The sequence below is a fragment of the Diachasmimorpha longicaudata genome, chromosome 6, assembly GCF_034640455.1.
Source record: "Diachasmimorpha longicaudata isolate KC_UGA_2023 chromosome 6, iyDiaLong2, whole genome shotgun sequence".
NCBI classification, from domain to species: domain Eukaryota; kingdom Metazoa; phylum Arthropoda; class Insecta; order Hymenoptera; family Braconidae; genus Diachasmimorpha; species Diachasmimorpha longicaudata.
The window spans coordinates 8,988,252-9,012,011 of record NC_087230.1 but is presented as its reverse complement, the minus strand read 5'-3'; the positions used below and the strand labels follow the sequence as shown (position 1 = coordinate 9,012,011).

General features: G+C 39.5%; 4 protein-coding genes across 12 annotated transcripts in view; 3 read left to right on the top strand and 1 right to left on the bottom strand.

The window, feature by feature from the left end:
• LOC135163575 (heterogeneous nuclear ribonucleoprotein 27C) overlaps nucleotides 1–23,760 on the bottom strand; it is a 220,735-nt gene that overhangs the window by 67,627 nt on the left and 129,348 nt on the right. The window lies entirely within an intron of this gene.
• On the top strand, nucleotides 5,703–8,665 carry LOC135163581 (uncharacterized). The gene is made up of 5 exons (XM_064123142.1): nucleotides 5,703–5,863; nucleotides 6,279–6,547; nucleotides 6,723–6,989; nucleotides 7,109–7,408; nucleotides 7,988–8,665. The coding sequence occupies exons 2-5, from the start codon at nucleotides 6,293–6,295 to the stop codon at nucleotides 8,387–8,389; spliced, it is 1,224 nt and encodes a 407-aa protein (XP_063979212.1). The 5' UTR covers nucleotides 5,703–5,863; nucleotides 6,279–6,292; the 3' UTR covers nucleotides 8,390–8,665.
• LOC135163584 (uncharacterized) lies at nucleotides 10,151–12,479 on the top strand. The gene is made up of 5 exons (XM_064123144.1): nucleotides 10,151–10,630; nucleotides 10,977–11,234; nucleotides 11,478–11,608; nucleotides 11,685–11,850; nucleotides 11,975–12,479. Exons 1-5 carry the CDS (start codon nucleotides 10,385–10,387, stop codon nucleotides 12,374–12,376), a joined length of 1,203 nt encoding a protein of 400 aa, XP_063979214.1. The 5' UTR covers nucleotides 10,151–10,384; the 3' UTR covers nucleotides 12,377–12,479.
• LOC135163585 (uncharacterized) lies at nucleotides 13,230–15,021 on the top strand. Its single transcript, XM_064123145.1, has 5 exons — nucleotides 13,230–13,544; nucleotides 13,743–14,000; nucleotides 14,101–14,231; nucleotides 14,306–14,471; nucleotides 14,546–15,021. Exons 1-5 carry the CDS (start codon nucleotides 13,296–13,298, stop codon nucleotides 14,933–14,935), a joined length of 1,194 nt encoding a protein of 397 aa, XP_063979215.1. The 5' UTR covers nucleotides 13,230–13,295; the 3' UTR covers nucleotides 14,936–15,021.

The following is a 23,760-nucleotide window of genomic DNA, read 5'->3' as shown; positions in this document are numbered from 1 at the left end:
TCAGGGACTATCCTACCTAGTCCCTTGTTCATCGAACCTCTCTGTATAATTACACTATAGTAACTATATTTTCTAGAATCTCCTTCAAGTCGTCTCCTGAAGCTCTTTATCTCCCACATAACCTACGGAGATGCGTTCCAATATTCCTGGACAATCCTCGAAAGACGGAAACTTTTCTCCGAACATTCTCACCAAATATTCCCGAGTATTTATCGCTAAATTGATGAATATCTCGAGTTATATAAAATTTTATCCTTTGCCTCTCGGGCTCGTACAATTATTTGTCCGCCTAAATGGAAGCTCGGGGTAAAGCGACGAGTCGGAAACGTCAGAGTACCGAAAGCGGGGACGAGAGCAAAGGGTGGTTCAGTTACACCGCTTTTCATTGTTAGCATCGCCCGGGTTTTCCTACATACACTGGCACTCCTCCTCCTCCTCCTCCGCCTCCTCATCCATGGCCACCCCTTCCAGTCCTCCATTCGTTTGAAATCCCACTGTTAAAACTTTAACCCTCTCACTTCAACCTCTCTTGTAACTCTGTGAGTCAAGTGTCTTTGCCATTTCCGCTTTCCGCATAACTTTGTACACGTAACTAGTGTTATGAGCCTGAATTCAAAATTTATTAACGAATTTCTCATATACGCGTTTGAGTTAAGGAGAACTACATGGGCATGTATGCTTTGTAAATATTATTCGTGCATGTTCCGGTTATTCAGTTTGTACTTTGGTTCAATTACTTTGTAGGGGAGATTTTAAAGGGCGACGCTGATAATGATTGTGGGGTATTTTTAGGGTGGGATGAACTCGGGAAGAATTATTAATTTTATAATGCAGGGGGTTGTGGAGGTTGAACTCTTCAACTCTACACCGGGGATATTCCGAATATATCGGGTGAGGTAGCAGGAGTTTTCATTTGAGAATGATGAAGAGATTTCCATGATTTTCAATGAAAATCTTGAAATATCTTCCCGGACATTTCAATTATCCCATAATTTGCTCATTAGAAAAACAATTTTCTGGATTTCTTCCCGTAGCAATTTGCAGACGTCAGAGGAGGACTATCTGCAGTTTGTGATGGTCCTTGGTGCACCGTAAAACAAGTTAAGGGGAGGAAAGTAGAATGAGGATCTCGTGGTAGCTACCAACCTCCTTGATATATACAGGGCTCAGAGAGAGGCGTGACGTATGCCCCCTGTCCATCCACAAACGACTGGAGTGAATCGTCTATTCACGATGGTAGAATTTATCCTTAATTCTTCACTGGTGAACAAATTATTCCTCTCGTCCTCGGTTTTACCGCAGATTCCATCCCAAATCCATCATTACTAATTTAATTTCCATTAGCCTTAAATTTTCGTGGATTGTTTTAATTATCCGCTCGGAAGTAAAGCTCATGGAATTTAAGATGTCATCGTGAATATGGAATCAACACAAGTGACAATTTCCTGGAGTAACAGCGTTCACTTTAATTATTATTTTTTATTGATAAAGCAGTCATTCACTCAGACAATTCAGGCCATTGTGTTCACTGTTCAAATAGCAATATCAAGGATTTGATTGTCCCTGACATTATTTCATAATTCAACTGGAGTACTGGAGTATCATCCATGATGTCCAATACTATCAATCTAATTATTACCAGAGTAATCAATCCCATTGCCAAATCACAAAGGGATTAAGAGGTATTTGGAAATTTGTTGGAAGTCCAATATCGGCTTCAAGTTTTTTTTCATCAATAAAACAGTCCTTCACCGACAAAGTTCGAATGATTATGTTTCCTATTGAAATCGAATCTTCAAACGTTCGATGATCATGAATATTATCGTCCAAATAAAATACCACCCATGTAATAACCAGCAAAGTAATCAATCCCATTACAAAATCACAAAAGGATTAAGAGCTGTTTAAAAAATCGATGAAAATGTAGTAGTGGCTTGTCCGTTATATTTGCATTAATGAAATAGTACTTCACAGGGAAAATTTGAACGATTATATCTCCTGGTAAAATCGAAACTTCGAATGTTCAATGGCCATTCACGTCAGCTCGTAATTCAAATGGAATATCATCGACGAAATAAAATACCATCAATCTAATTACCAAAAGACTACCAACGAGGGAGAAATTCAAATCCCCCAGAGTGAAATTTCACGAGTTGAAACGAAACTCCAGTAATACTGTAGATAAAAAGAATAAACGAACAAAGCTGTCGGTGGGTGTTTGAATTCTATGGCTAGAGAGGCTGAATCCAGAATCGATTAATGGCGAGAACTCGAGGGTGCAATCTGGAACGTGCGGGCTGGACAATAGCACTTACGGATAAGTAAAAGGGATGATCGGATTTTCCTCTTTCTCTTCGTCTAACAATTTTTATCTACTCTTCCTTCTCTTATCATTTCACCGGAAATCGGACGATCGGGGAGAATCAAGATCCACCTGGAGTCATTCGCCGGACTCAATTTCTCCTACCAAAGCGATGGGAAATTTTGCACAAAAGAGGTTGTCATATACACAGCATTCAACCGGAAGTGAGGGCATTCACGTCGGCTTTTACAGAGACCAAACGGTACCCGGAGTGATGAGAGAATTTCGGAAGAGCCATTTACAGAATTGACCATTACGGAATGAGATAATCAACCGACTTCCTTGCTTGATAAATATTCAATAAAAATTACGCGCAATGCAAAAGGGGTCAGTGAACTATGAGTTACGTAATTTTCCACTGATGATCAGTAACAAACTCACGTCGATCAATTTTATCTAGTAAATAAAATTTGAACAGAATTTCGAACGGGCAGGAGATGAAAAATAAACCGGACCAGAACATTTTTTAAATTCCACAAAAATCCAGGTAATTAAGAACGTTATCCAATGGTTCATAGCGTATTACCAAATGTAATCACCAGGATTCATTTCACAGAATCCATCCTCCATGCATTCGTGCTCAAAGGACCCTGAGAGGATTATTTAACGCACGATGAAAAGCTGTTTATCGCTGTATGAAGCCGCACAGAGTGAACCGTTGTTATTTAATCAATTTTCAAATTATAGCGTGATAATAAGGAACATCTGAGAATAGTGGAAAATAACGCCATCATTCTCATACCAGTCTTTTACAATACAATTTATAATTTATATGTAATTGCAAATAAACACTTTTCACTCAGTTTCCCTCTCCCTCTCATTTTTTTTCGTTGCACTTTTGGTTTCTATTCGACGAAGCCACGGAGACGTAAAACCAGGGACTGGTCTGGTGCACTACATCCTGGGAATGAAAACGTGTTCCTCACCTGAAGGACGTGTTGGGAAAGCCGAAAGATTTATTCCCAACGTGCGAATGCGATACGATTTTTTATCACTATCCCTTATCCGCTCACTCGAATTGACTCACGAGAGTTCTGGTAGTGGACATTTGCATACTTTTCATGCCCACTGGGGACTTGACCTCTGAGGGTATAAAAAAGTTTGCAGCGAGAAAAACAATTGATTTTTAGGGAGTCCCTACTGATTCCTAGGGACATATGGGAATTTTTAAAAAAGGGAGTAAATCTTAGACATTTCACAACGTAAATCCCCCGCCCTATTAATAGGGAAAAGAATATTTCTCTAAAAATGTGGCGCTAGTACTGTAGCAAGCGAAAGAATTAACTCTGGCGAAAAAATATATGTTTCACATGACGTCATTTAATGGAGTGGAACAGATTTACTTCAGGGAAATTAACCAACTTGACGGAAGGGTATTTACTATTTTTCCGAAAAAAAACGTAATCTATTGCGAATGCCGTGCGTGACAAAAATGGGAGATACCAAATGAAATATTAGTCCTAGATAATGGAAATAATGGCATTCCTCTGAATAATTTTCAATGTTTTTTTCCGTATTCAATAACACAATTTCACCAATGAAGGAATTCGTTTATCCAGTCGCGATGTGCAATTCACCAGATAATGAGTCAATGAATGGCGGCTATTCACCCAGCGGATTGAGAACAAAAAAACATATTCATGAGAGCATGAGTACTTCACATGCATCATAAAGTGAAAATAACGCGCGTATCAAGAGATGCGCATGAATGCGACACTGAGAGTCATCGAAATGTGAGTGGCAGTGTACGAATTGTGAATAACTGGGACCATTAATACCCATTGGATATAGATTGATCCAATCATCAACTGTTCATGACTGTTCGCGTACAAAAAAGTTTTGTTTTCAAGTACAGAGTGAAATTTGTTCCGAAAAAGTAAAGTTCTTTTGAGAATATTTACCAGAAACGTTCGAAGATTATTCCTATGAACTTATTGGTGACGCAAACAAAGTCAATAGTGAATTAAACATGAAGGAAGAAAATAATATGCAAAATTGTTCAGCAGGAGTAACTATACGGTAGGCAACATACGCGCAATTTTCCACTTAATTTTTTTGACTTCCTGAGATGTTCGTGTAAGGTGCCTCGTGATTCAAGATAACATTTTTGCTTCCTAGTGATAGACAATTTTGTATCAGCTGTCATTCTTTATAATGAATACTTCATGCCAAATATCGACTGCAGAGTCGGATAACGACTGAGGGGTAATGAAACATCATCGAGAAAATTGTGTTGCCATCATCGTTCAATTCGCAACGAATTTTCATGCGGAAGAATTGATTCTCCTGTTCTCCTGTTCAGTAGAGCTCACCGCAATTGATTCATTCCATTACGTGCATTTCACTCTATTGTATTCCATTATACGATTTCATTACGAACATCAGGACGAAGTTTATGCATATCACTCTAATGGTATGATTTTTCGTAATTAACGTCATTCCAATGTCAAGCAAGAATCAACAATTTTTTAACATTTTCTCTAAACCTCATTTTCCTCTCATTTCACTTCATTCAGGGCAACTCATGCTTGATTGCTCTCCGGATTTTCAACAGCATAACGATAACGAGCAATTTTAAATTGATGAAGCGTTAAAAATAAGTTCTAGAAAAATCAATAAAAGAGTTATAAACAGCCGGTGCCATTATAGATGACATCAAGGGATCTATTATCCCCAAGTACGTGTGAAATGTGCTCACAGCGTTGATGGTTTTTCATTGAATGCTGGAGTGAATCGATAAATTCGAATCATTGAGAGGTTAATAACACTCTCCCAATACTATTGAAAGTTTCGGTCTAAAATTTAGGGCATAATTCGCGGAAATTCCCATCACGTAATAGTTTCAATGGAATTTTATCAAAATTTGAAATATCTCGCATGAACTAATGGACATCGAGAATACATTGTACCCAGTATTCATTAAATTCAGCACATTTATTTCCTCAACATTGGAACAAGTGATTAAAGACAAATAGAACATGGAACAATTAATTAAAATAACTAAATGAATTAATGCACACCCACGTACGTTCGTCAGCGACGAATTGAGAGCAAACCATCCACATGAATACGGCCACCACGGGCTTGATATCAGAAAGAAAATCTGAATTTTAAATAATGCTCCCATTCCAAAATCCAACCGCTGCTCATCTGACAAATTAATGAGATTGATCTTGGCCATCACTCAGTCACTGAGAGCTGCCGACAATAAGCCCTACTCCATCGCTGGTTAGAATACCAGTGATATTCAAGTGACACTGCAGATATTATCCTACAGCACTACTATTAAGACAGACGATTGGATGCACGATAGACAGGGATTCGCAAGCGATTGCGTAATTCACATTGTCAAGAGTACACGAGAATTCTGTAAGTTATGGAATCCCTCGCCAGACTATAAATAAGAGTCACTAGACCCATCAACGTCAAAGCGTTGAGACATTGAACATTGGCAAGATCTGCAGAAATCTCCATCATCACTCTAGATCCACAATATCACAAGTAAGTGATTGATTAATATCGGTGAGCTCCAGAAAAAAAAACCACCATTCGTGATTGGATTCAGAGGTCCACGTATCCATATGATTACACCTAGTCACGGAATCCACTTGTGAATGTGTGTTTCATAGCTATATGATTTCATTATAGTTGTTGATTAGTTGTATCGTGATGAATAATTGGCTCTCTCGTTGCGTCAGTTTTTTATAAAAAAGGAAATGTTATGACATCTCGAGAATAAATTTAGCTTTACCAACCGATGGATTTCAAGATCTGCAACTTTCCGCAACGCTACAAGGTCCTAGGCAATTTATGTATCTGGCATTCCATAAAATCTTTTCAAAGTTTCAAAGAATTTCCGAAATTTCCCGAAGTTATCTCTGTCACAAGTAGATCATCCGAGCGATTTAATTTTTAGCTATCGATCTCAGAATGGCGTTGGTAGCACCAGACTGGTTAAATGCAGACTTCATGCAGCGAGTTCTGAAGAATTCTGAGAAGGATGATACCATTAAAATAATTGAGATGACGACGAAAGCGGCGACCAATAAGGGTGACAATTATACCAGTGACATGCATCGTGCTACCGTTGAGTTTACACGCGATGAGCGCGGTAGGAAGGTCACGGAGAAGCGTTCGATAATTGTTAAGGTGGCACCTACCACAGAGGGGCAACAGAAGGAGTTGGTGAGTTCACTGACTCTAATTATCTCCCGTAGGTAATTACATACAACCATGTTTCTGAAAGCTTATCTCAGAGCACTAATTTCCAGTGCTTATTGTGCTTGTTACGATCGTACAAATGCTGGCATGCACAAGCTACAAACTGATTACGAATTTTTGATTTGATAAAAAAAAAAAGGTGGAGGAGGCTGGTCTCTTCGGAGTTGAAATATTGATGATGACGACAACGCTTCGGGAAATGCAAGAATTCCTGCCGGAGACGAAGATAAGTGGCAAATGCCTCTACACACAGAGCGAAAATCCACCGGTCTTAGTCATTGAGGATCTTGCACCTCTGGGATTCCGGATGGCCGATCGGGAAGCCGGCCTGGATCTCGACCATTGTATCCTGGCTTTGAGAGGATTAGCTAAATTCCATGCTAGCTCCGTAGCAGTGTATGAAAAGGTGAGTAACAGACTGAAAGCTGAAACTCTTACCCTCACCTGATCAATAAAAAATAAACATCAAGTTTGAAGGTAGAATTTCATCCGATCTCCTCAAGTTGTATTCTATCCTGATTTTAGTCACCAGAATGTAAAAAATTCTACACAAGGGGAATCTTCAATTCTGACAATCCCCAAGGGATGATACAATTTTTCACCAGCGGTATGAAGGGTCTCGCTAAAGCTGTAGAGGACTGGCCTAAACTTGGAAAAAAATACGCCGACAAGATCAACAAAATAGCTGATGTCGCAAACGATAGAGCATCAGACTGTCGACTTCCCAATGAGTCTGACTTCAACGTTATAAATCATGGTGACTTTTGGGTGAATAACATGCTCTTTGCCTACGATACCAATGGCAAAGTCATGAAGCACATTTTTGTAAGTAACCTGAACACATATTTTCCCACAGTAAACATCATCCAAGATGCCATTAAACTCCATCAATGTGACATCACTCAGGCTTATTCATTCACCATTCAAGAAATTCATAGGTAAAAGTGGAAAACTCACCTCGTGTGCTACGCACGTGATCTCCCCGAAGAAGGGATTGAAAAGAACTTGGAGAAAAGGTTGGTAGAGTCATGCAACGTGAATAATGCAATGAACTCGTCTCGAATTCGATTCTGCCAACTCTGTACTGTACTTCAGAAGTACTGTTGAAAGAACATTTCGTTTTCATGCACCACCGTTTCCCTCGAAGATGTTACTCTACCTGTTTGCAATACCTTCAGCACAAAGTCTGCACTCTCGACTTTTATGACTTCCTAAATAAGCATTCGACAATTGTCATATCGATCTAGTTTGTCTTTCTCACTACTACTTCAAGCTGAGTTATTACCAATTCAACGACTTTACCAGCTCGTTGAGATATCCGTCAGAACCCTCTCCCTTCCTTTCCTTACCCAGCGACACAGAAATTTATTGACATTTATTGAGAAACATATTCGAAAATTTCAGGTAGACTTTCAACTCTGTGTCTACGGTTCACCAGCGATTGATCTCAATTACTTTCTCAATACAAGCCCTTCGGAGAAAGTGCTCGTGAATCATCAAGATGATCTCATAGATGAGTACTACAAAGTCTTGACTGCTACAATGCGGAGAATCGGTTGCAAGGTTGAACCACCAAGCATGAATCATCTGAAGGAAGCCATATACAGGATGGAATTTTATGGGATGCTCTCTGCATGCACTATCCTGCCGATAGTTCTAATAGATAAGAACGAAGCTCAGCACCTTGACGAGATCCTGGGAAATGATGAAGGTTCGTTCAATAACAAAGGGTACGAGAATCCCAAGTACAGGGAGACCATGACCAGGAGATTACCGAGGTGGGAAGCCATGGGTTTGCTCGATTGATCTCATGCCGTTGATCGCTCTCACAAAACATTCAAATATTGTGAAAAAAGATTAGAAATTTTTGGGACTGTCTGTACCATTGAATTTAGGGCAACCAAATATTGTTTGATAATTTCACTGGGGATTTTTCATGTTGGGAATTATACCCCTCGTCGGAACTGACAAATTCGTGTTCTCTAAGCATTAGATAAATGAGTAATAGAATAATGGGAACTGTATAACTTATATCGATACAATTACTGTGGAATTGGACTCATTAAAAATTTTATCAAAACATTCAATTGATTATTTAACCTACAATAGGATTGCAATGTCCACTAAATATACGCGATTTTTCTTCAGAGTATTAATTAGCTCATTGTGCATATGAATGATATTTAATGCCGTATTTCCGGCTATAATTGTCAAGTACTCACTGGTCATTGTTTATACTATGGAACAATGTTGCTTAGCTACACGAAAGAGAACTCATGCGAATTCATGACGTGAGAAATACCGTCTAATCGCAATTTCCCACCAGCACCCAACGATAAAACTGAGAGTGCTTGACCCTCGCTTGACGAGATTCAAAAAGATAAAAGGTGGCTTCATCGACTAGTTACTCTCATGACCTGGATGGCACTATTGGAAAAATGATAGCACTCTCTTCTAATAATGATATTTTGAATTTTCGCCTCTGTACGGTACATGTTACATTCGGGATAAATTTCAGATCGATACAACCGTATTTGTATAACTTTATCAAATAGTAAAAGAAATCAATAAATTCTGGATTGCCTGTATACCCGACCTACACGTTACCAAATATTTATCCGGAATATTGGATATACAGGTAAATAAACATCGGTAAAACAGAGGTTGATAGCTTGCGGCCACTCTGTCAGCTGATTTTCAATATTGGTACGCAAAGCAGACGACTATTTGGAGGTGAATGAGTCCTATCGGAGATTAATTAATACCTTCGTGGCTCATGAGACACGAACCTAAATTTATATTTGTTGGTCGTAAACTGTAGTGATTGTCAAGTCGATATTTTCCAAGAATTATCTCTGGCAGAATGCAGACGATTATATGAACATTTTTTATGAGTCAGTAATCATTATTTACGTAACATTGCTGTATTGATTACCATAATTGTTTAGAAATGATTTTGTATTTTACTTTTAATCAAAAAAATTGCCACTGATTTGACGGCGCTGATCCTCCGATCAATTAATTTAATTAATATCTTTTCGTAGAAGCATTCATTCACGAACAGAGAAAGGGGATCGTGAAAAATAACCTATCAGCAGTTGACCTCAAATGTACGATGCAGATGCAGAGTGCAACTGCGTAACCCTATTGCACATTATATTGAATAATCGTAAAATGGTGGAATCAATATCGTGTTTAAAATTAGGAGGTCAGTTGTAACAATTCGTTCGCCCGCTTACAATTCTCCCTGCTTTTTCATAAACACAGAACACGAAAGAATTTCCATGTTTATATTCATATGAATATTCAATTACTCTTCCTGTTAACACTCATATCAAATAAACATGTGTTATGTATTTGTTACGTTTATTTTATATAGATAATTAAAGAAAAATTATTGATCAAATTGGACACATAGGATCAATACCTGATATCTAATCAGGGAGTGATAAATTTTATCTCCACTCATGAGAATTTTATCGCCTATAAATTTACTTGATTGGTTGGTTTGTTATGATTATAGCTTCGAAAATATTTATGGTTTTGGAAGAATCGGGCATTCGGAAATCAAGTCATTTAGGATAATAGGAATGTTTAGTAGTGTATAGTAATTGTAGATCTACGGATGTTGAAAATGATCAAAGACTAGTGTTTACAAAAATTTTCCCTGAAAATTGTCTAACCTTATATGGGCATATTACTACCGCGTGTGCTAGACTGCGTCGAAGAGATTATATAACGTCGTAGATTCAGTCGGTGTCTGTTATTGCAATCGCACGAGTCAGACCCACAAGTGCTACAATGTCGGAGTTGACCATCGAAGTGTCTCTGCTTGAAAAAATAATTCGGAAATTTACGGAAGAAGCTACAGCTCGCGTGACAGCGGTTAATTACAAAAATGTTGGAGAAAAAGGAGATAATTACACTAGTGAAGTGAAACGTATATTCATCAACTATATAACTCAAGGCAATGCAGGTGACCTTGAGAAGGAAGTATCACTTTTCCTGAAGCATATGCATAACCAGAATGAGCAGGCGAAAATACTAGTAATGAATAAATTCATGAAACAATTTTTGAATTTTTGAAGATTTGATAGAAGTATTGGAAGAAATTTTTTTTTAATTGGTGCAATGAGTCAGCACTCTCGGCTGACGCTCCCTTGATCCTTGTTGCAATAAAAGAACAGATGGACTTTAATAAAGGAAATCTGTTTCAATTCGTAAGGCTTAATTTTTGCAGTTGAAAATTTTGTTTTCTGAAAAATATCTATAGAATTCATTGAAACTTCTTCGAATGATTTCTAAAAAATCCTCCAAGGGCAGAAATTTCTCTATAGGGATAATGTATCCTCTTAATAAAGTAATCTCAATTCAAGTCTATATCTATCAACAGTTGCAAGGGGTATTTGAACATGAGACAAAAATAATGATGGGACCTCTGGAGGACATGAGTCCAATGCTCACAGTGGCACGTGTACCGCGTCTACTCTACTCTCATCAAGACGATCCCACCTTCGCGATCATGGAGGATCTGGGGCCTCTTGGTTTTATAATGCACAGTCGCGCCACTGGTTTAGATTTGGCACATGCTTTATTGGCAATGCGAGGTCTTGCCGAGTTTCACGGAAGCTCCGTGCTCGTCTACGAGAAGGTAAACAGGTGAAGCTGAAGTGCTTTTGAAATTAGTGAATCTGCGAGAGGTTCCATAAATTTTTTTTAAATCTCATTCGAGACATTTTTTCTGGAATGTTTGACATCGAAATCTTCAGTCTCATACCACTGTTCAAATCTGTAATATCGATTAGCCTCACTCTCAGACTTTTTTTTTTGATCAGCAAGACTGAGGTCAATCGATTTTCCTTTCTCCAGCTGGGAATTTTCTGATTCATTTTAGACGCCTGATTACAAGAAGACTTTATCATTAAATATGTTCGAAAATCCCAACAATGGAGCGTTCAATTTTTTCAATACGTCTTTCCATTCTCTTGCCGACACCATCGCCGAATGGGAAGAACTTGGCCCCAAGTAAGATTTTTATATTACGAATCACTAATGCACATGCCCTTGCATGGATGATTGATGAAGACTGAATTATTTTCAGATACGCAGAAAAATTGAGAAATCTCACTACTGGAATATTGGAGAAGATGGAAAAGGTATATAAATCGAGGGAGAATGAGTTCACTGTCCTAAACCATGGTGATTGCACTCAATTGAATCTATTATTCGCATACGATGAGAATAAAAAACCCATCAAAATTGCGCTGGTAAGAAATTTACGTATTTTCCATTTCTATCAATTGATATTTTTTCAGAATCAAAGAAACTCTTTTCTCGAACAGCATCTCACATGTCATCATCGATTACTGATTAAAATATATCGTTTGACAGGTGGATTTTCAAATAGCGACGTATAACAATCCGGTTGTCGACTTACGATCATTGATATCAAGCAGTACGACTCAAGAAGTATTTCAACACCATCAGCATACACTACTCCGGGAGTATCACTCAGTATTGTCTGAAACAATGAAGACCTTGCATTGCAAAACACCAACACCTTCGCTGGAAGATATCGAGAAGATGTACGATGACAGGGCTTTCATCAGTGTACTCTCAACGTGTGCCAGCTATCCAATTATCCACGCTGCACCATCTAATGTGGTTTCTCTTGATGATATGCTATTCGATAATACGAATAGACGTAGGGGCCAGTACGAGCAGAAAGATTTCAAAGACTTGTTGATAACTCGTCTTCTCGACTTTGATAAATCCGGATTGCTAGATCAATAATGCAAAACCGCGATATTTCACTTCAAATGGAGTCACAAAAATTGTGTTACATAATCATATTATAATAGTAACTATTGCAATAAAGCATTGATGGTTCAATTGATGTTGTCTATTGTCTTCGTATTGGCAAGTGCTAGAAAAGTATTTACGGAACGTGATTTCATTCCAGCAGCAAATAACTCCAGTCCTGACTGTGCATTTCCCATTGTCATCTCTCGAGTGTTTATTGTTTACGTGGAATATTTGATCTAGTGGCATCCAAGGTTGGTCCACTTAAGACTTGAAAGTCGATAGCGACGTTTGAAAAATATAATTCTACCTTATCTCTATTTTATGAAATGCTTGAGAACGGAGAAGCCATATTTGGTTTTATTATCTAATGGGCTTTTTTTTAGAAGTCGAATTTTATCGCACGACATGTCAGCGTTATGGGAGAATCTTCGCAACTTTCTTTCAATTTCCCTTACTACCGTGACAGCATTAATAATCTACCTTCAGTAATGAAAACAAAAATATTTGTGATTCGATGCCAGTGATTAATTTTTACTTTGATCATCAATCGCGTGAGGGGTATGGATAGAAATCCACTCATTTAATCTTAGAATGATGATTCGGATTTTTACACCGTAAATTATTTGTTTGATTTATCGGTAATAAAATACCAAGATTCCAAGTGACCCCGATATCACTGGAATTTTATGAAATTCATACCCTTGTCCTGAAAAATATTAAAAATATTTGCACATATCACTGTAGGACTTATCTCATTGACTTATCTCAACAGTTTCTTTGCCATTTATTCCGCAGCGCCATCTATGTATATACTACCTGCCTATATATAAACCTGGCATCACTTCCACGGAAAACGTGGCTCGGTTGAGTCATTCCGTGCATATTCTGCGAGAGAAGTGGCGATAAAATGTCGCATGCAAACATTGACGTCTCGCTTATTGGTAAACTAATCCGAGATTTGAAAAATGCATCTGCTGTTCGTGTAATTAATGTGAATTATAAGAATATCGGGGAAAAAGGTGGTAACTACACCAGTGAAGTGAAGCAAATCATAGTAAAGTGCATCATCAACGAAAATGGAAGTGAAACTGAGGAAGAATTATCACTTTTCTTGAAAGTCATGCTCAGTTTTGATGACGAGCCATTGAAACAAATGGTAATGTTAAACCGCAGAGTGATAACTCGCGTAGAAAATAATCAATATCGCGAATTTTTTCAGTTCCCGGAAGAGATTTCGCGTGACCTAGAAAAACTTACATTCTCTACGTGACACATCCACCGATTTCGATCGCGGAATCGTTGATCGCGTGAGCACTGATTAATTATAATTAATGATTCTTTAATTTTCAAAAAGCTTCATGAAGCACATCACAATGAGACGGCAATCATGACGGGCCCCCTGAAGCAAATGCAGGAAATCTCGGCGATACCTCGGACACCGAAATTTTTATTCAGCCATTTGGAGGAACCCTATTACGCTATTATGGAGGATCTCGGCCCCTTGGGATTTGGTACTGTTAGTCGAACAGCTGCATTAGATTTACAACATGCCAGACTAGTAATTCGTAATCTTGCTATGTTCCATGCAACCTCCGTGGTAGTTAGTGAAAAGGTAAGAAAGGATATTTATAATCCTTCATTAAGAATAAAAAAAAGGAAAAATTCCATTTTATTCCTTCACTGATAACCCAGCAATTATCATCGTATCGCAGAACCCTGAGTACAAAGAGAAGTTGAAACACCACTTCGCCAAGAGGTCACAAGTTTGTGCATATACGTATATTGTTACTGGATACAGCTCACTGGTTGCTGAGGTCTCCAAGTGGAAGGAGGTTGATCCTAAGTATGCTTATGGTCTGATTATGTCCAGGATGTGTACTAACAGTTTGAGACTGGAACATCCTTAATTATTTCCAGATGTATTGAGAAAATGGAAAATCTGAAGAGCACTTTCTTTGCAAAAGCTGAGAAAGCTTTCACTCCAAGGGACGGTGAATTTTGTGTTCTCACCCACGGGGATTGCAGTCAATTGAACATCTTGTTCAGATATGATGAACAGAAAAAACCGGATAAAATTGCAATGGTAAGTACACGTGTTCGAGACGAGATTGGGTGTCTTCGTTCACTTAATTTTGACCGGATCATTTTACTCATCAGGTGGATTTCCAGTACGCATCTTACAATTCCCCAGCTCTCGATCTTCATTACTTTATATCCGGCAGTTGCATTGCTGATGTGCAAAGTCAAGACGATGCCCTTCTGAAAGAATACCACTCAGTTCTATCGGAATCAATGAAGTCTGTGAATTGTAGAACGGCAGTGCCTTCCCTAGATGATATCAGAAAGCTGTACGATGAGAGAAGATTTTTGAGTGTGGTAGTCGCATTTTTAATCGAACCAATCTTGCACGCACAGCCATCCGATATTATTCCTATCGATGATATGGCATCTCAAGACAAGAGTAAGCTTTATGCGGCAGCTCATGTCAGGAAGAAATTGGTTCCTCGTATTAAAGAGTATGACAAACTCGGACTGTTGGATGTTTGATGAGGTGCGATGTTAATGCCTTCACTATCTGATTGTTAATATTTCTGAGATTCAATAATAAAAGTAACATTTCATATCCGCTTTAATTTCGCATTTCCCTCTCCCTCATGAACGTTCAGGACATTCTAACGAAAATAGCTGAATGAGTGAAACTGTTTGACCTATTCTTCAACAGAGAACATCTACAACAATTCAACCTCTTCCTCAAATAAATCCAAAACTGTTATAAGAGGATATCCTAATTCACCATTAATTTCCCTCCTAATTCTTCAATCCCTCATCAGCACCAGCCGCTCACACACTCGTCCTAAGATGGAACATAAATTCAAGCTCCTCCACCTCCTGAGACTGATCTCATTTCCAATTCAATCCAGCCCCATTCGTTGTGGACTTGACTCGCAGATGAATTTCCGATGTGAGCATGGATGCACTCCTCACCAATAGATCTTTCCAATCCACCAGCAATCTTTTTTCCCTCAACAACCGGAGAATATCAAATATTCCTTTTTTTTTTTGTCGAAAAGTTCGGTCATCAGTTATCAATAGTCTCCGTGGATTTATCACCCAGGAAATTTCTCAGCCACAATTTACCCCGAGGATACGGAATAACTGATCAATCGATGCTTATCATACTGGCCAAGGGAATCAATTCATCCCCGATAACATCCGCTAGTCGACCTTCACTATCTACCCTCAACTGACTTATGAAGGCAATTGGTATCTCGTAAACAATGTCCAGTTGCGTCCATCAGCTAGAATACGTACAGTGAAATGAGACGCCAGATTAACTCCGAAAGCTAATTAATACCATCCGCAACCCCAGCATGAAGGATATCAATTCGCCATTCAATTTACCACTGGATTTGTATTTGTTCGTACCCCCTTGCCCCACCCACTGCTTGTCCTTGAGTTTGGATGGTACATGGTGGATCCATCCGGGGAAGAGAGAACGAGACGAACGATCTAATTAATCACTGATTTCTATCTCTATATACCAAGTCAACCACCATTAATTTGATCTCTCAGGTTTCTAACCAACTTCAATTGTCAGGCATTCGGCCCTCGCGATCGAACGGTGGAATCCACCGTTTCATTCAAGATTTGCATTATCATAAGAGGAGAGCGAGTGATGCGTTTAACTTTCAAAGTTACCAAGTTATTCCCGTGAGTGCTCGTGGAGGGCAATATATTCGGCTCAGATTTCTAATGTAATTTTCATGAATGTGCGAAAATTTTCTGGACGATAACCAAAAAAAATTCACCATCAAATAATGTAACAATATAACTCGTGATTAGTTCTATTACTAGAAATTTTGTAACCACACCACCACCGATAACTCAAATTCATCTCAAATTGTTGATACCTCAAGCCGACCCCGTGTATCCCTCTGATAATATCGTCTTGTATCCGTTTACACATGCTTTGTGATGTATACTCAAAGGAAATAATTGCGTAGATGATCGATTGGCGGTTAGAGGCCAGGGCCCCGGATATGAGAAACTTGCTTCCACGATCCTCAAAGCCAAAAGCGATATCTATCGATAGACTAATACACGTTGAATATAACTCCCCCACCTTGGTATATGGAAATGGGAAAATGCCTTCGCAAATTCTTGTCATGAAAGTACCAACCGCACGTGTGCCCACGAATGCCTTCGCTTATCAGTAACATGAGCCCTTATTTGCAATAAAGATACTTTGATATTTCCATGAAGAAAGGTAAGTCATGAATGCAGATGCCTATGTGTAGCGGGGGTGGGGGGGAGGGGGCTTTTCATTCAACCGAGAATCCACGGATATGAAATTTTTCTACTTTTATTGCTCCACTGTAGCTGGAAATGGAGGAAAAAAAAAATTACAGTAAAATGAATAAAGTTCACAAAACCTTTCAAATACAATCAACGAGTCTGGGCAATTGTCGCCTGGGTGGCATTGCAGGGCATCGCAACGGCGAAATGAAAATAAAAAAAAAATTCCACTCTTCCCTTGTGCTTCCTATTCCACCCTTTCATTCCAAATTTTTGCCATCCGGCTTCGTTAGGCGGAAAAAACAATCAATTGTTTGAAATATTGCGGACTGAGAAAAAAATTAAATTTTCCAAAGAGACGAGTGTACACTAAATAAACCAATTTATTTATTAATAAATATATTTCGATGAGGGAATTTTTTTTTACTCAGTGGAGCAAATAAAAATGGTCATACTTCACAATCGTCGAAGTGCGAAGCCAGAAAGGCGCTGGGAATCCAACAGATGAGACGCCCCGGAGGAGGGGTTGGCGATGTGGGAGGACGAGCTACTCTGATAAACACCTCCGAGGGCTGCGCAATCACCCAGCGGCATTCATAAACTACTCAGACGCTGTCGCGAACTTTACGTCAGGTCTGCGGGCGATGTTCTGATAGCGAATAATAGGAAACTATGGGGACCAACATAATGCTGGGAAATAATGCACTTCACGTATCCATCCACCTCCTGTGTGCAATGAATTTTCAAATTGCAGTGGTTGGAGGAAAGTTTCTCTCCGTCCGTCACATCGCATTGAATTTTATGTTAACAATCGCTTCACCGTCAAAAAATAGGTATACGCGCAACACGAAACTTCCGACAAAGGTTTCGCATGAAGTTTACTTGAGTACGTGAAAGCAACAACATGTGGTTTTTGATTTCACGGGAGTTTAATTAATTTAAAAACCATTTGGTATAAAGCGGGTTGTGCTCGTCTCGTGAAGCCTGATGTTTGCACATAGATAGACGAAAAAAATTTTTTTATAACAATTATCTATTCGAAATTGGAGAAATTTTGCCCGGATAAAGATGGAAATTACTGGTGTCAATTATTTCAATTATTAATTTCGTTCCGAAACGCTTAATGAACTCTAATTCATTATTGAAGATGTCCATTCTCTGCAATATAAAATTAAAAAGACCATAATAATGATGCCCTGTAGCTGGCTATGACAAACTTTCTTTCAGCTCAGTTCAGATTGTAAAAAATATTTACAAACATCATATTAAACTTTTCAAACATGTTGAATATCACTGTTATTTTACTCTATGGAACCAACAACATGTGGTTTCTTCCACGTCACTGGAGTTTAATTAACTTTAAAACAATTTTGCAGAGTTTAGTTTGTATTCCTACTGTGAATCGTCATATGCATGAAAATCATCCACGAGAGCATTGAAAATTCCTCGCGAACGGCTGAATCTTTTTTCGGTAGCCTGAAATTCATTGGGGAGTTTCTCTTCTCACCTACCATCGGCACTCCGTCAATTTGATCACGTGCGCCACGCGCCAAATATCTATCAATACCCGTGAGGTCTTTGTCGGCACGAAGGCCATCAAAATATCACACGGTGGATCGATTGCCCTGGAGATGAGCAGTGGCATGTGGATACTGGACCCCAAAACATGCACTAACGGGGGGCGAAAGCGTGAGGAACCAACTAGAGGAAACTCCACCCTAGAAGCACGCTAGAACGTACGTCACGACTCATGTTCGATAGTTGCTGAAGCTCGCGGCCGCAATTGGGGTAAGTTCCTGGTAGTTGGTTCGGTTAGCCTGCACGTTCTCCGCATAGTTAGAAGCCGCGGAAGAGCCGAGTGAGGGACTCCCCTGGATTAGGTACAGCGGGTGCAAGAGGGGGGTTTCGACGTTTGTAACTCAATCGCGTACATTAATTCCACTAATTTTATTTAAGAAAAGCCGAGGTACTTGTCGGTATCTAGAGTGAACCCAAATTTTCATCCAACGTCAGAGAGAAATTACCCAAAATTTTAACCCTAAACCACAGAACTCTCGTCCTCCATTGAATTTCCAGTGAAATTTAAAATTCCATTATTTTCTTCTCTCCCCCAAATCGAATCCACCCTCGCTCTCCTGAAAATTACTGGGAAACTCTCCATGAAATTTCATTATCCCCCGACAATGCACTCGTTACATCACCTGAGTATTCTTCCTTCTCAATCGATAAAATTTTTCCTTCACCTCTGAATCTCTTTTTCCGAACAACTTTTCTCTCCCACGGTGGATTTGGTATCCACTGAAGTTTGTACAGAAGAGCCGTGTGAATCCTAGGAGTCACTCCATTGCCACCTCGTAAAGAGCCAACGAGATGGCAGAGGAAGGAGCGAGGCAGACCAGTGGCTAATGCATAAACAATAGTGTTTATCCCGACCTTCTGCTACCACCGTGGATATGCAGTACCGATGAATAATAAACTGAGCCACAGACATGGGGATGGATGAAACCAACTGAGAGACGCTAGATCTCAAGTACTTCGAGAATGGTGTATTATCGACGATGAAACACATTCGCCGAGACTTTTTTACCCCCCTCCCCTCGCCCTTTACATGTTATACACAACAATCTTTGCGATGCCAACCGGTGCGGTATTCAGTGGAGAATCTCCGCTGTAGGCAGACTACATGATCGAAGTTTTATTGAAGTTTGTGGCTCGTCTTTCGTGAACTAATAATGTCATATTAAGGCAATCGCGAGACCCCTGAGTGCCTCCTTTGGAGGGCTGTATGAAATACCGAACAGTTGAATGAAGAGTAATGAAAAAAAAAGCGGGAGGAGCGGGTGATGTACGGAGGGAGGAAAATAATGCTACCAAGACGCCAGGAGTTTACAGCTACTGCGAGAAAAATGTAGAGCGACGGTTAGTTGAAACATAAAGGGGAGCAAAATAGAGGACGAATCAGGGAAGAAAATACACGCTCACCAGGTGAAAGAGATAAAACGAAACTTGTCAAAGGGGAGGTTGGAAAAATGCTCGTATTAATTGCCGTTGTGCTATATTTAGCAGTCTAATATCCCCTGAAGAGATTAAAATTTCATTTGCGTTGGTTGGAAAAAATTAGGCCATTAATTTTTGGAGTGACAATGAGGGTAAAAATATGGAATCTCCCTTCTACGAGAGCTCGTCCTTCCATTGATTATCATGACACCATCCAGACTGACATCTTCATCTCACGAAGAGCCAAGATCTGATATACTTGAAGACCGAACGATTCTTGTAACTCAAAATCATGCAGATCTTCTCGATATTGCAGTTCTGGTTTTGAAATTAATTTTCAACATCAGGTGGAGCTCCATAACTTCCCCCTCACCCCCTCAGCCATATCTCTTCATGGCTTCAGTGGAGTTCTTTCCAGAGCCCCTTGAACATCCTCACAGCATCTTGGAAGGCTTCCAATTGCGGATTGAAGCGTTGCTAACTGTTGAACGTGAATTACGGGCATCTGTACTATATCGAGTGAGTTTATACGTTTCCCTTTGAACGAGTAGATCTCGAGGATGAGCGAGTGATTGGGCTTTTGCAGGTGAATGAGATTGAGCAAACCATTGCAATCACCGCTGGCATTTCATGAAACACTCCCCCATTGATAAATATTTAATTTAACGCTGGGATAACAATACGAGAATGGCCAGATAAATTGGGGGTTGGGGTGTAGTAACCTAGCTGAGCTTTTAGTGTTTCAACCAATTTGAATTTCCGTACCCGCCCTTCTTCACCATACCCATCACATACACCATCATCAAACTGATGTATTCTTGGTTTTCACAACCCACGTTCACTGGACATATGAATGTACTTTTGGCCGCGGTATGTTATCTCAGTAATATCAGTGTGTGTTTTCATTCGATGTTTCGCGTGTAAATAGCCACGTTATTCCCAGTGCACGCCGCCAGCAATTTTAACGTCCACGAATGAAAATTGAACGCATAATTGGATACACTGGGACATATCTCGCATTTACGGTACATAACTGATCACATGCAAGAAAGAATTTGTGAATGTTGTTTACACAGTCTGGAAGCTCATCGTTGATATGATAGAGTTTGCCTCCAGGGCATTGTTTAGAAGTGGAAGGACTTGTTTATGAATTGTCAGGAAAATTATACAATATCTGCGATGAGGATATCAGGGGGACTGATGATGACGAGTTAATTAATTGGATGGTACGATTTTTTTTATGGTACACAAATGGGTCGATGTAATTTAATAAAACAAATACGTTTGTTATTGAATCTGGATTGATGGGAAATTCATTGAGTAGAAAAAAACTGTGAAGTACTAGGCGGTGATTATCTGAGTAATTCCAATAGCACGTCCCACCTCGCAGGGGAAAATAATAAATAAACAGCGTGATAATTCATTCCTTGGCGAGTTTCATCTCATTCCTCTATTTTATTACAACTTTTTTTGGCATGCAAACGACAATTCACTGGAGTGCAAACGAAACGACCGGTTAGCGACGCAAAACAATAGCGGTGCCGAGGTGGCGCGTTAATCCGGGGGTGTGTTTCTAATCCAAAAGAAAACGTCCGGTTCTCACCCGTGGTACGCTCCACTGATTGCATCGCATTGTAATCTTAGTTTTTACACCAAGTGCGATTCCTCTTGGGTTGGAGGAGGGCGTCTCGAGGACGGGGAGAAAGGGATGGGGTTTGTGAGAAGGATTGGGATGTCTGGATGAGAGGGGTGTTGGGGCAGTGGTTGACTTATGCAACTCGCCTCAGACCATCCCTCGAGTGGATATCGGGGTTGCAACGGCGCATCCCTGCATTATGTACAGGACATTGGGTATAATCTCCTGTAGGGACGCAGTATGGGGCCATAGATGATGCGAAAAAATATGGACGGGGGTGTTATTGGCGGTCTGGCCTTTTCGATATTATAGGGAGAGGGATTTTGATAAAAATTTCGGTCAGACGGTGACGAAAATTATGGAAAGAACCTCATGGGGTTTCTCTGGTGAGGCTCAAGAATTTTTTATCTCCCGAATTCTATAGTTCATTTCTCTCATGAAAATAGCGAAATTATTTCAAAGTCGGAATAATATCCCGTGTCCCTAAGGGAGAGGATAAAAAGCCTGAGTCAATTAGTCATTGGTATATTTCAACCCAGTTAGTACCGAAAATTGTCATTAAAATTTATCGAACTGACGAGCAACCGTCGTTAAAAAAATGGAAATGTCCGATCCCTCGGGAAAACAATATTGGATATTGTAAATATGCGTGGAGGGGCATTATGCAGTCATCGATGAACTGAATCATCGAGATGGAAAGCGAAAATCGTCGTTTCAGTATGAAAAAAAAAAAAGATAAATTAAAAACTACCAGCGACTGCGACTCCCGCGAGACCAATTAGTGATTCATTCCATCGTTCCGACATTCGATTTTCATTTCCTACCGTTGAATATCAGTTCCAATAATACCAGCGCTGCCCTTCGCAACGACTAACAAATAAATACATTGGAATGTTCCATGTATTGACACAAAAAGTACAGCATTTAGACTCTCATCACCTGCACGAAAATGGAAATGGAGGAGAATTATCGGACAACTCTAGTAATCGTGCAGTGAAATTACGGGTTCGGTTGTTGAAACAATCGGGTTCATATTTGCGTTAAAATTCTCCGAAATTGTGATGTATTGAAGTTTAACTGAATTTTTTGGAAATTGCGTTATTTTCAAATATCAGTAAAAATACGGAATTTCACTATTTCCTCAATATTTATCCTGTCACTTTATTGCAAAATTTAAATGTATTTTTCAGGAAAAAATAAAATATTACGCGCATTTCTGCTCAACATTTCCGCAACTCTCTTAAACCATGAATATCGCTAATTAAATCCTGATTCAGTGCCTCACCATCATTCCGAGATGAGACACTCGCTAGATGTAACATCATCAAATTGCAGTGATATTACCATCTCAGCCTGGCTTTTACCCTCTTCCACCCACTCCATCCGCAAATTGTGAAGCATGTATCGCGTCTGAGACACTCTGGAGGTGACGCGTCGACGTCGAGTCTTTACAATTACGCGCACTAGATTTTACCGCATTCATTTCAACACACAGACAGACTCATCTCCCTGTCGTCAACTCTCCATCAATCCAAATGCCCCGGCGGTTAGAGAAGAGTATTATATAAATGTACCACCTCCTTCTGTCTCATTCATTCTTATTCTCCCAGAGCCCCTCGTTCAGCCCCAATTATTCCCTTTTCTCCCATTCACTCAGTGTTCGGAGAAAAAACTCAAAACGGCATTTTCAATGGCTTTTAAATATCAATGAACTCAAATGGCATAGAATTCAATAGGTTTATAATTTTACGAGGATTGTGTTACTCGTTAATAGTCATATCATAACGTGAACAACGACATAAATTCCCAAAGCCGATCAGCTCCGGAATATGGGGTTCGTTTCCAATGGTAAAATACACCGGCCATTTATTTATAATTTATTATTTAGGCACACTGCAGTATATATTTATCAATAAAATACGACTTGTCAATTTTTTAGTTTATATAATAAACTAAATGGTGGTAATATTCTCGGACAATTACGCTTTGTCCATATATTGGCTTTACTGCACCCAAAGGAGTCCCTTGTGCATTTAAAATGTCAAGAAATCTCTCTCTTTTCGCAGACCTTTTCACCCCTTTCCCGTTTCCCCGTCACTTCGATCGGAACAATTATTTTATGTCGCGAATACCGCTGGTAACTATCTGATTCACTTCTCAAGAGAATGCGAATTGGTGCGGAAAAACATGCAATTTTCACTCTTTTTTCGCATCACCCGGGGGATTTTAATAAAATGATATCGTGCGACTCACCACTCTTGACTGTAGGTAGTGCTGAGGGCTCAGCCCGGAGGATTTGCGTACCTCCGAGTAACGTCAATATCGAACCGAGCAGCGTGATCCCAGCCATACTCGTCTTTATTACCCGTGTGGTGTTCCTTTTACTCCTCCATGAGTAACTCCGTCTGTTTGAACAAAAACAAGAGCATTAAACAGCCAGAAA